Consider the following 13,569-nt stretch of genomic DNA (forward strand, 5'->3'; position numbering starts at 1 on the left):
TGTATAAGTGTTTATCAAATCAATAAATAAGAATGGGCCAATTATTTCTCTTTGCATATTTTTTTACAAGGGGTGCCTGCAAAAAAAAAAAAAAAAAAAAAAAAACCTTACAACTTCGCATGATCTCATAGACATAATTGATCTCTTTTACCAAAAAAAAAAAAAAATCATTTCCCTATTGGAGTTTTTGAAATATTGATCTAGCATTTTGATTTCAAAAATAAATTGATGTTTATCCAAAAATGATATTTTTAACATTCTACTTATAGAATAACAATTGAATCAAGCAACTCCATTATTGAGGTGACTAAATTATAAACAAAAAAAAAAGAGAGAAAAAAAATGAATAAACACCCTTATCCTATGACTTTTGAATTGTGTGTTTTTAAATGTATGAATAATGGTATGTAGTGAACTTGTTACTCATGACTCATGAAATGCATCTTTGCGAAGACCAAACCATCACACTGGATGAGGCCAAAGTTTATTGATCTTAACTGCTTGCGCTTGAAATGAGGAAAGGCCATCTTTGTTATTCCTTTCACTTTCTAAAATAAGTATATCCTTTGCGATCCATTTTTGAGCCTGAATAATTTTTCTTTCATGAAAAATCCCGACTAGGATCACACCCCACACTGGGGGGCAAGAGAAAATTTCAATGAGAAAAGAGAAAAAAAAAACCGTGAGAAAGCCAAAAAGGCATAAGAGCTCAAGAAACTCAAATGCTAGGGGGCATACCCAAATCACTAGAAAAGTGACATCCAAGATAAAGTGAGTATACCCTAGCAAAGCAATAAAAAAGCAGCAAATCAAAGAAGTGCGGCAAAAGAAAAGATGGAAGACTTCAAAAATCAAACTGTTGATAGTGATCCTTGGTCCTTAAAACCCTGAAACACTCTTTGAGCCTTATGAATCCTTTTCTTTCATAGCCAGAAACTACAGCCTACGTTACGTGCCTGTAAAAGTCCTTTCTAATCAAGCAAGCAAGCAAGCAACCTGGAACAATAAACAATGCTCTCCAAAATGCAAAGAATACTTTTTCATAAGATTCATGACATCAAGAATAAACTACTCATTATTATTCATGCTGATAAAAATAAAGGTTCAAAAGGAGACAAATTTTTCTCGTACAAAACCTCGAGCTTTTTTCTCGAGCCCTTCACTTTGAAACAAAAGGTCATCTCATGACGTATTTTCACTGAAGATCTCGTTGCCAAACACAAGAGCAAATAACCTCTTTTTCAAGAAAGAAAATAACCAAGGAGTTGCAAGATTTCAAAAGCAAATTGTTTTAGATTCACATCGAAATAATTTTTGATTTCAAAATGCAAGATCAAGATTTCAAGATTCATTCTAGACCCATATTCCTTCACCAAAATGAACAAAAAGAGAAATGAAAGAATGGTCTTTTAAAACCATTATTTGTCTAAGTCGCTGGCAAAGTACACTTGGGGGCAATGACCAGTACAAGGGGGCAACATTGTATTTTCTCTTCTAGAAAAAAAGAGGAATATTTCCTACAACAAGACAAGGGGGCATTTTGGTTTACGAAAGACAATTTGATCCTTTCAGCAAGTGACACCGAATGTTTTTATCAGTGAAACGAGGGGCAATGAATAAGTCCTCTCAAATTATTTGACGAGTCAGAAATCTTCAGCAAATAAGTGGGTCACGATGGGCACCACAAATGCTAAGTTGTGCAAATAAATCTGGAAATAGATTTACATGGGTCAACTCGAGTGGGCTAGAAGCCAAGCGACAAAAATGACCCAAATCAGAGGTAGCAAGTCCTCATCAGTCAAGCAACAAGAAGACTAAGAAGAAATGGGGGCCTATATTTCAAATCAGGTAAAGATGCATGCATATCATCTAAACTTTGAGACATTGGACAATGAGTTTTGCAAATCTCATTAGAGAAAATTCCAACGGAATCCATCGAGTGGAAGGCCAACTTGAAATGGCCAAAGACTAAAATTGTTGTTGAAATTTTTTCACTTTTGAGAATTTTTCATCCCGGGCAGGCCGCCCATGAGAATTAGGCCATCTAGAAAAATCTCCGCGCTTTCCTCTTAGAGTGCCTTTGAGCACTCGTTTTCTTCTTGGAGCGCCTTTGAGCCCTCACTTTCTTCTTCCAGTGCCTTTGAGCACTCGCCTTCTCCTTCAAGTGCCTTTAAGCACTCGCCTTCCTTTTTGAGTGCCTCTGAGCCCTCGTTTTCCTCTACGAGCGCCTTTGAGCACTCTCTTTCCTCTTCGAGCACCTTTGAGCACTCGTTTGCCTCTTCGAGCGCCTTTGAGCACTCATTTCCCCTTCAAGTGCCTTTGAGCACCAGTGCCTCTGAGCACTCGCTTCCTCTTTAAGTGCCTTTGAGCACCAGTGCCTCTGAGCACTCGCTTTTCCCTTCAAGTGCCTGTGAGCACCAGTGCCTATGAGCACTCGTTTTCCCTTTCAAGTGCCTTTGAGCACCAGTGCCTCTAAGCACTCGCTTCCCCTTTAAGTGCCTTTGAGCACCAGTGCCTCTGAGCACTCCTTTTTCCCTTCAAGTGCCTCTGAGCACCAGTGCCTCTGAGCACTCGCTTCCCCTTTAAGTGCCTTTGAGCACCAGTGCCTCTGAGCACTCACTTTTCCCTTCAAGTGCCTTTGAGCACCAGTGCCTCTAAGCACTCGCTTCCCCTTCAAGTGCCTTTGAGCACCAGTGCCTCTGAGCACTCGCTTCCCCTTTAAGTGCCTTTGAGCACCAGTGCCTCTGAGCACGTGCCTTTGAGCACCAAGTGCCTCTGAGCACTCGCTTTTCCCTTCAAGTGCCTTTGAGCACCAGTGCCTTTGAGCACTCACTTTCGTCTTGGAGTGCCTTTGAGCACTCACTTTTCTCTTCGAGCGCCTTTGAGCCCTCACTTTCCTTTTGAAGCACATTTGAGCACTCGCTTTCCCCTTTAAGTGCCTTTGAGCACTAGTGCCTCTGAGCACTCGTTTTCTTCTTGGAGCGGCTTTAAGCAGTCGCTTTTCTTCTCGAAGTGCCTTTGAGCACTCGCTTTCCTTTTTTTTTTTTTTTTTTTTTTACTGGGTAGGTCACCCATCACAATGAGACCACTTCTAACAAAAAAAAAAAACAAAAAAAAAAAGTGGATCGTCTTCCCAATGACTTGTTTCTTGATTTCTACATCTCTCTGTAAAGGTCGTGTGTCAATCTAATTATTTTCTAAGTTTTCAAAAAAAAAAGAAAAAAGGGGGGGATTCTTTCTCTATCTACTTTTCTTTATAAATTTACTACACAAAGATAAAAGAAAATGAAATTTTCCAATATCTTTGCATAATAAATATTATAAAGAGGGGGCAACTGTTATAACCCAATTTTTGACCATTTTATTCTAATTATTATTATTATTTTATTTTACTGAATAATGATAAAAAAAAAATGATGATGAAAAATAATAATGATTGAAAAAATAAGTAAAATGAAATAAATGAAGGATGAATTAAAATTTGGGTTAATGGCAAAAATGATTGAAAGTTTTAGAATTAATTTAATTAAGCTTGGAATTAATTTAATTAATCCAATTAAAGGGTTTAATTGGAGAATTGATAAGTTTTGAGATTTAATTAAGCTTGAAATTAATTTAATTCATCCAATCAAGGATTTAATTGGAGAATTGATAAGTTTTGAGACTTAATTAAGCTTGGAATTAATTTAATTAATCCAATTAGGGGCTTAATTGGAGAATTGGTAAGTTTTAGACTTAATTGGACCTTGGATTTAATTAAATTAATGAAATCAGGGACTTAATTGAAGAAATATTAAACGTTTGGGGTCCAAATTGTGAAATTAAATTCCAAGGATTATATTGAAAAAGGCGCGCGAATGCAGGGGGCTAATCACATTTTCACCAGGGATTTAATTACAAAATTTTAAAAGTTACACGGACCAAACTCATAGCCTCCAGAAACAGGAAACGACGTCGTTTGGAAATGACTGTTCACCGTCTCCATTAATCTGCAACGGCTCTGCCATTAAAGGCAGAGACGTTTCGTCCGTTGGCAGCCGACACAGACGTTTTTCTTCAATTGAAGGCGTCGTTACGGAAGCATTTAGGGGAGGGGCCGGCCGTTACCACCACCGAGGCTGCCGCTGGCTCTATAAAGCTGAGCAAAGGCGACCTCACGAGGGGCTGGTTGGAGAAAAAGAAAAGGAGAAGGCAGAACCAAATTGGAGACCCAGAACAGAGAACAAAAAACCCACAAAACAAAGACAAACAGCAGTACCCAAAGCGGAAAACAAAGATCAGTACAAGCAAAAAAACCCAGAAATCCCACGTTAGTATCATCATCTCCTCTCAATCATCCCTCTCGCCTGCAATCAGAAAAAAGGAGGAACCCAAGCAGCGAGTTGTCAGCTTCACCATCGCTGAAACAAAAGGAAAACAGAAAGGGAAGATCCTACAACAGACGAGAGCAGCGTCACTGTGTTGACCAGTCTCCTTGCAATCTCCAGAAACAGGTAAGCCGTTCTCATCTTTCTCTTCATTTTCTGTTTAAATTCTGCAAATGCAAGAACTGTGCGAAGGTAATTTAATTACCTTCGCACAGTTGCTGCACGCGTGAATTTGCTTCACGCGTGCAGCTTAATTAAAATTTGTCGGGCCACTGGCTTGGGCCAGTGGCCGGGCTGGCTGGGCCTAGCCCAGCCTATATAGGCTGAGCTAGGCCCAGCCCTAAAGAAATTATGCTGGGCTGGGCCCGGCCCAGCCCAGCCCAAAAAAAATATATAGACAATAAAAAATAAAAAAAATAAAAAGTGTAGACAAAAATTTTGCATGTCTTTTTTTTTTAGGGCCACGAATAATTACCAACGCCAGAGTTGGATTTATTCGTGTTGGAATTTTTAATTGGAATTTATTTTTGGTGGAATATTTACCAACGCCAGAGTTGGATTTATTCGCGGTCGAATTTTTAATTGGAATTATTTGTTGTGGAATATTTACCAACGCCAGAGTTGGATTTATTCGTGGTCGAATTTAAAATTAGAATTATTTGTGGTGGAATATTTACCAACGCCAGAGTTGGATTTATTCGTGGTCGATTTTTTTTTAAATTAGAATTATTTATGGTGGAATATTTACCGACGTCAAAGTTGGATTTATTCGTGCATTGATTTAAATTTATTTCTTAGGTTTATTCATTGAAGTTAGAGTCAATAATATCATATGTTCTTACACACAAATCAAAATAAATTTTAGCAAGTTAAGATTAAAACAACAATGCAGCTTACCTCAGGTAAAGTGCGCTAGGGGTGCTAATACCTTCCCTAGCCTCAACCAGTCCCGTACCATAGGATCTCTGTTGACCAGTTAGGGTTCCTAGTGACCATAATACTAGGTGGCGACTCCTTAAACGAGATTTTTTCCCAAAAGAACCGGATGCCAGAAATCTGTTCTTTTTAATAATTTAGAGAATTATTTTTAGGGCCGCCGCGATGTCGGGTGCGACAATCTAAACAATAAAAAAATCATTTTAAATTTTTATATAACACGGTTTAAAACAACATTTTAAATGGCGGCTTGTACGTGGGGTTTACCTCGTACTGTAGACTAAAGTTACTGAACAGCCCACAGGTGGGCAAAATCCGCGCACCCGGATTTCTCGTTAAAAAAGTTACCTTCAATTTTTTAATTAATTTAATTTAATTTAACATAATAATAAAGAAAATGGAAAAGAAGAGCTGCTGCTATTTGTGTTCTCAAAGTCAGCCACAGGACGGCAATCGAAAGGAGACGAGAGGAGAAGCTAACTCTCACTCGCTTCTTTCTCTGTCTGCGATCGTTGCGGGGGGAGGACGAAAGGCAATGGCCTCTGCCATGAAAATCGTATTGCGGACTCCTAGCTTTTGGTCACCGCTGGAATGATCGTAGGTATTAATTTTATCTATCTAATCTAATCTAATCTAACGATCTCTACTAATTTTTGAAAGATTTGATAGATTTTTTCTTTTTTCATCAATTATCTGTTATAATAAATAGTCTGAGAAAGTTGGAGATCTTGGTTGGGGATTTGCAGGTGCTTTCTTTCAATTAGCATTTATACTAAAGCTGGAAGACTCGTATGGTAATTTTCTTATTTCCTTATATTTTGTTTTTTAAATGTCAATGGACCATATCATCATCACGTCTGTGCTATAATTTCTTGATTGCTTTTCGTATGGCTGAGCACTACGAGTTTCTAACCTTACTGGTAATTAGCTCAGAAGAAACAGTGTGTTTTAACCTAATTGATAATGTGGGAAGGAAGGAGTTGCTATTTAATTCTTACCAGGTTTTTTTATATTGTGTCAGTGAGTGTTGTCCTTTGACTTGAATTTGAGCTATTGAATACCATCAAGGATGGCCATTTCACGTGAACCTGATGGATACCGCCCCAAATTGCCCCGAATGGGTATTAATTTTATAGACCTGATTGGGTTCGGATAAAACCTGAAGGCTAAAAGTTGAGTTTCGAGTTGGGTATGGATGCTAGTATGCCTGACCCTAAACCCGACCCAAAATAAACAAATAACCTTGTAGTTTGAAAAAAATACATGTATACCATGCTAATTATAGAAAGGATATTGCTAAGAGTTAGCAGTCGAAGGGAGTTTGAACCGTGAAGGAATTACCGGTGCGCACAGAGAAGGGGGAGAGAATACAGATAGACTAAATAGTTTTAAATTATAGCATTTGAGTTCAGGTCGGGTTCAGTTATGGGTATCCAATGGGTACTTGAATTCCGATCAGGTTGGGTTTGGTTGTCAAAAATCCATACTTGTTTGGGTTCAAGTTGGATTTGGATAGTTATTTCAGGTTCGGGTGTGGACAATACAAAACCTAATTCATGGGTATCCATTGCCATCCCTAACTACCATTGAAATCTGGGAGTGTTGCCGGAATTCTTTATGGTTATGCAGGATAAGAACATGACAAAGCACCATACTGTTGATGCTGGAGCTCTTTGAAAGCAGTTCAGGGGGTATTTGATTTGAGTTTTAGACTCAATCTAAGGTTTCTTCATGAGCGCCTAATCTACGTGTTCTATAACATCATTATTTCCGTCATGTTTTATAATTTTGATTTTTGCATCGAAAAAATTAAACAGTGACAGTGGTATTACAAATTAGTGGTTGTGGGGAAATATCTTGGCAGGTCTTGAAGTTGGGTTTCTTGTTCCCTTTATACATGACTATTGTTTAAGAACTAGTCTAATATTTGTGGTGTATTTTCTTTTTGAACCACTGTATATAGGCACCAAAGTTTCCATCATTTGAAAGAGTGCGAAAACTTCAAAAGTGATGCCTATCTTCAGTTGCCGAGAGGCTTGGTAATGGTTCCTATATACATGTTCACTATCATCTAGAATATAAGATAGTTACTCCACACTGGTAGTTTGCATTACTAGGTCCTGCTTTATTTCAATATGTACAGGCTGTATAGGTCTTCATGATTATAAACCTCTTGTTCTTAATCCAATTTTGTTTGATAAACATCTAAATCATGTGCTTTTATTTTTATTTTCAGGGATTTCTAATTGGGATAATGACACAGAAGCGGCAGTTTTACGAATTGGATATGTATGTTTGCTATCTGGTCTCCATGATTGCCTTAAACTTTTTTACATCTCTCAGTGAGATGGAGAAAAAGAAAGAAAATATAAACATGAAAAACTAAAAGAAAAAAAAAAACTACTAAGTATAGTTGTAATGAATTGGAAACATGGTAGCTAGCATCGTGTAGGGTGGCATCCAAAAAAATTGAATGCACTTGGTAAGCATGGCAAAATCATGATGATGACCTCTTAGATGGCTCCACTTAATATTTTTACATGGAAAATTTTCATGCATTCACTTTTGATACAATTTATATTGCTATATTTAGCAATAAAGAGGTTTTTATTAACAGATTACCATAGGGTCAAATCTTAAGCTTCACCATTGAGTGTCATATAACATTGCATGGTGCACTTCAATACTCGTAAGGATGGCTGACATATATTGGATTGTGCTTTGTACTGTTTCAACTTTCATGAGATTGCTTGGGACATCATTTTTGCTGATGTGCTACAAAAGGTTGGAGAGAGACAGGCTATATTTTTTTTTGTTTATTTTCCTTTTCTTTAAACAAAATCTTTTTTTCATTTGCTTTCAAATTGAATTGGATTGCTTATTGTGACAAACTGCTATTTTAATGGTCTATTACTCTCTTTCGCTGTCTGACATGCCACAAGCACTTTCTATTCCAATTAAGGAAAGCTACTATAATTGTGTTTTATTTCTATTCTCATATCAGTTTAACTTGTCAGTGCTTTTCTGTTTGAAATGCGTCTACTGTCAGCATATAATGACAGTTTTTCTTTTGATAAGTAACATAATGATTGATTTTTTTTTCCTATGAATATGAAACTTATTTTTTGTTTTAGGTTGTTTTTTCTTTTGAAATTTACATGACGAGTGGGCAAGTTTAATTTTTCTCTGTTTCTATTGATGTAGGTCAAACCTGAAATTATCAGCTGGTCACCACGAATTATTGTACTCCATGATTTTTTGAGCTCGGAGGTACACCTATATCCTAACTCATGTTTGTATTGAACTTTTCTTGATTATTATGATGCTGTTTGATATTCTGAATTGAATTCATTCAACAAGGAGTTGAGTTTTATGGGGTTAAGTTCCAAAAAATTGAAGGTTACTATTAGTCCTCACTAATGTGTATACTGGATATGACATTATCAAATATTAGAGATAATAGATCATGAATTATCTGTTTATGTTAGTAGCATAAGGCTTAATATTTTTTTTAAAAGGAGACATGAAAAGATAGGGTTACCAATAAATGTTCAGGCAGTGGGCCTAAAGTGTGCAACTGGCTGTTGGCCATTGACTTTCCATGTATTTTCTCCTATTATAAACTATTTTTATTTGATTTTTCTCAATTAGTGTCATATAGTTGCATTTTTGTGATTGCATGAAAGAACATGCTAGCCTTTCTTTTGGTGATGGGGGTGGCTTGTTTGTAGGGGATTTTCAAGTGATTGCCTTCAAGTAGGATTCTTGTTTATTATAACAATAATAACCTTGAGGAGGATACGGAATGCTTTGCATAGTGGGTTCAGGAACATAATTATGATATGAAAGGGGAGTATAACCTTGTAGTTTATATTAAGTATGAGGAGGCAGAGTAATTTTTTTTGCGTAGTTGTTAATTGTTATGGCAATAGATACTCAATAAAACTTTCCATTCAGGTAATTTGGCAGCTGTTTTTTCTTTGTTATTTTTTACCATATACTGGCAGTTCTTTTTCCCAGCTATCAATGGGCCAAACTTTTTTTTTTTTTTTTTTTACCATTTTTGAATAAGAGTCCTCAGCAATTTGTGTTGTAATTGTCACTATTGTCTTCTTTGCTTTCTGAAAATAACCTTTGTTTTTCCATGAGAAAACTAGTAGAGCTATATAATTGTGTGCATCACAACATTTTTATCTGTTCCCACAACTGTCTATTATTTACAGCTACAAATTGCTCTTTTTTTTGTTCTTTATGTAAAAAGGGGTGGCAAGGGGTTTAAATAGTCTAAAAATTGCACAATGCATTTGCTCTTGATAATAGTACTGCCATTGCAGGAATGTGACTATCTTAGAGCCCTAGCTAAACTCGGCTTCAAATTTCTACTGTGGTGGATGTAAAGACAGGGAAGGTATACTCTCTTTTTTTAACTGACCATGTAATGGTTTATCATTTCTTCTCATTGCTTATATTTTCTATAAACTTTGAATGTCAGATTTCTTCACCTAAAATAAAGGCGTATTCTTTTTGCCAGTTTTGATGTTATCAATTCATTTCATATGAAGTTATAGAAAAGCTCTCTTTTAGTATCTATTGAAGCAATATTTTTCTTTGCAACTTATCCACCGCATGTTTTTTTTTTTTTTTTGAGTTGCTGCATGAATTTCTGCTTTCTTCGGTTGCAAGCTCTTCAACTTTGTTGTTTTAACGCACTGATTTAAGCCTGCAGAAAATGAGTTTTCCATTTAAACTCTTCATGAGGTTTACAGAAAAAAGTAAGGTTTCTTTACAAAACTGGGTCGCCTATGATGAAAAAATTGTACAATTTGGATGGACTTCAATTTATAAATGGATATGGATGGGAAACTCAATTGAGATTTTCTATCTTTGGGACCAATCTGTTGTTTGGGAACTCAATTGAGAAACCCTATGTAGACTTATTGAGGTTTACCCAATTTTCTAAATTTTGATATTAATGTGAGGCTTTAATTATAAATTCAGTATCCCATTGAACCACCCTTTTTCTTACAAATTTGTTTGACTTGTTTATTTCAACTGATTTAGCTTCAAAATGACAATTTCAACATGTTGCCTCTCTATTTTCAGGGAATAGAAAGGCAAGGTAAGGACAAGTTCTGGAATGTTTCTGAGCTCTGAAGAGAAAACGTATCAAGTGGTACAGGTTAGTTTTTTGTCGAACTTGCTTCTCATCTTCTTCATTCTTCTCTGAGATGCTCTAGAAGCTTCAACATACTTTCTAATTCCTTCACCATTGCTTGCATGCCATATCTTGTCATTTTTGTGGCTGCTTGTGCATGGATCAGCTTGTACCGTTGTCTGAACATAAGAAGCCACTTGAATGTTTTTTTTGCATAACTTTATTTTTAATAACATTGGATTGATTTCTTATTCAATAACAAAAAATGAAAACGAGCCCATATTGCTAGTTATATAGCTGGAATACTTACAATGCTTGTTAACTTGGCATGCATAATCCAACTTTTATTTTGTCTCGAGCACCAGGCAATTGAAAAAAGGATTTCAGTCTATTCTCAAGTGCCCATTGAAATGGGGAGCTCATCCAAGTTTTTAAGGTGCAGATCTAACTTATTTAACTAGCAAGACTTGGTTACAAAATTGTTAGACTAAGGTTTCTTAGTATCAAGGCTAACATCTGCTTGCAGCACAGGTATGAAAAAGAATCAGTATTATACAGCCCATCAATGAGTTTTTCTGAATACAGTAAGCCGTTTAATCTTATCTTTTATAGTGTCAATATATCTTTCGTTACATGTACTGTTACTGTTTCAGTTATTCCTTAATTAAGTTGTCTCATAGTTGAAAAATCACTCTCTCTCAACATTGGTTGATAGTTTAACTTGAAGCGTGGTGGTCAGCGAGTAGCAACAATGCTGATGTACCTTAAGTGACAATGTTGAGGGGGGGAGAAACTATTTTTTTACCATGGTAATACTGTTAAGTTGATGTTTATTTTCATTTTATCATCTCAGATTTATGGTACTCCTGTTTCGGTTTAAAAAAATGAAACTTATTGTATATGGGGCATATGAAGAAGCCTGCTAATGTCAAGGATAGATTCCATTCAATCTGTTTGGTTCTTAAGGATCTAAATTAGCAAACAAAGTTGTGTCACTAGGCAATCTTTTGATTGTATGATTATATCATGTCTTCTTTCAATGTATTTTAGCATGCAATTTTTTAGGGGTGCAAACCCCTCTCATCCTGTCAGTAGCTTTCTCCATGATTTTCATCCAGAACCCTTTATCTATGTCCCTCATCCAGAATTCCTTTGAGTAGCTTTCTACACTGTTCTCATTTCAGATCCCTTATCTTTTGCCACCCTCATCTCATCCAATTACGGACCCTGAGGAGACTTTGTTAGGAATGAGTGAATTTGGATCATTTTGAGGCCTTGCTTACAATTGAGAAAGGGTAGAGAAGTTCTTTTAGATTTCAGAATGTTTGGTTTAATAACCAGGAAAAGCTTTTGTAGATATATTGGTTGCCTAGCAGTCAGCAGATGCCTAGATACCCTAGGCAATATTTTTTGGACCATGGGAATTTTAAAAACTTCTGGCATTACATGGTTACATCATAATGGACAAATCCACCTCTGTATTACTTGCAATCTATTATCTTTGCATGTTAGCACATGTTTTTTAATTTTGCAAGCTAGTCATTATTGCAAGCAAGGGATGAATTGATCAATTGAATGCAGTTTAATAACACACTAACCCCATTTTTAACAACTGCAATAAACACTGTTTTTGAGGTAATTTGATAGAAGGAACATGGAGCTTGAATGATCTATTAGATTTCCTTTGGCAGCTGTACTTTAAGTAGCATACAAGGAATATCTTTAAATGATTTTTGCAAAGATCTGGTATGCCCTTGATTGATTTTTGTTTTGATGATAAGTTTTTCCATGATAGGGGATATCTAAGTAGGGGAAACTTGGTGGTAAGATGGCTTATTTGCTCTAAGAGTCAATGAGTTTGTGTGGAATAAACAAGGGTATTTTTTCTTTTTAGTAATAGAAGATTTTCCATCCGTTGCCTTTGATGGTTGCAGTTTGTCATTGGGTCTTGGTCACTCCCCCCTCCCCTGGTAGTATTTAACTCATTGGGATTCTATCATCTTTAGAAATGCACAAAGTGCAGTGCCTCAGTTTCATTGGGCTATGGCTAGGATGCTTGTGAGCAAACATAGTATACTTGGGAGTGTCTCAATCTCTCTATCCAGAATAAACGCTAAAAATATTGAGATTTTTTTGGACCATTCCATGTGCATCCATTGTGGTTTAGACCGCATTAGGTGGCCTGGCAATTGAAGAACTTGTCAAGATATACTACTGTATTCACAGTTAACTTTATGCTATATCATCCTAACAGGCACTGCTGTTTATACTGTGAAAACTAACAATTGCTGTTTATATTGTGATCGGTTGATTACCTGTGCTTCTAAATTGCAAATACATGTTTAAAATTATATCTTTGAGACATGACAGTTACCATGTTTAATTGCTTTATTGTTATAAAATGCCATTTTGTACCCATTCTTTTATCTGTAATGATCATGAGTTAAAACTTAGCATTGCATGGGTGGTTGCACCTATGAGTGATTTGCAGGCTGGTTCAAGTAAATGCAGCTGTGGCGGAAAAAGTTGTGGATGGGTTATGTGTAAAACCAACCAAAAGGAAATGCAGTTTTTTCTGGAGCATGGTTGTTTCCAAACCCTACTTGTTAAAAATTCCGTACTTGCAGAATTTTATATGAAACCTCTCCACTGAGTTAAAGTGTGTGGGAAAATAAGGTTTTCAGGAGTAATAAATTGACGATGATTTGGAAGTGTAAAAAGGGTCTTGAGTGGCATGTTTTTGCTTCGTTTGTCAATTTTTTTTTGTTCATTAAGAGGATTTAGATCTTCTGAATGGTTTGAAATTCTTCTTAGGTTAGGTTTTTGTTCAATGGTAAATGGGATACTTTATTTTTTTGAAAGAGGGGTTAATTGGTTCGGGCTATGCGGGGGTTGTTGAACACTAAGTATCCCCGAATTAGTGGGTTTTTTGGAGGGTAAGTTTTACCTTTTTTTTTTTGGGCCTCTCCATTTCATCCCACTCAAAAAATACACACTAAATATTTTTAATCATCTCTCACCCAAATCATTATTAATAATTTAATTATTTTCTCTCTTAAAAACACTTCAATGTATGAATAGGCATCCTAAAAACAAACTTTTACATCCATA

General features: G+C 36.2%; 1 protein-coding gene across 3 annotated transcripts; it reads left to right on the plus strand.

Annotated features, from left to right (window-relative positions):
• Window positions 1–5,756: 5,756 nt before the first annotated feature.
• On the plus strand, window positions 5,757–9,712 carry LOC118042960 (prolyl 4-hydroxylase 1-like). 3 transcript variants are annotated; one of them, XR_012167732.1, is made up of 5 exons: window positions 5,757–5,904; window positions 6,013–6,097; window positions 7,540–7,592; window positions 8,508–8,573; window positions 9,638–9,712. XR_012167732.1 is itself a non-coding variant. In XM_073404127.1 (5 exons), exons 1-5 carry the CDS (start codon window positions 5,895–5,897, stop codon window positions 9,698–9,700), a joined length of 240 nt encoding a protein of 79 aa, XP_073260228.1. In that variant the 5' UTR covers window positions 5,757–5,894; the 3' UTR covers window positions 9,701–9,712. The 3 variants fall into 3 exon arrangements, 1 of the variants encoding a protein (XP_073260228.1); XM_073404127.1 differs by having other exon boundaries at window positions 6,050–6,097; XR_012167731.1 differs by lacking the exons at window positions 5,757–5,904; window positions 6,013–6,097 and adding an exon at window positions 7,247–7,337.
• The last annotated feature ends 3,857 nt before the right edge of the window (window positions 9,713–13,569 follow it).

This window comes from Populus alba, chromosome 13 (genome assembly GCF_005239225.2).
Source record: "Populus alba chromosome 13, ASM523922v2, whole genome shotgun sequence".
NCBI lineage: Eukaryota > Viridiplantae > Streptophyta > Magnoliopsida > Malpighiales > Salicaceae > Populus > Populus alba.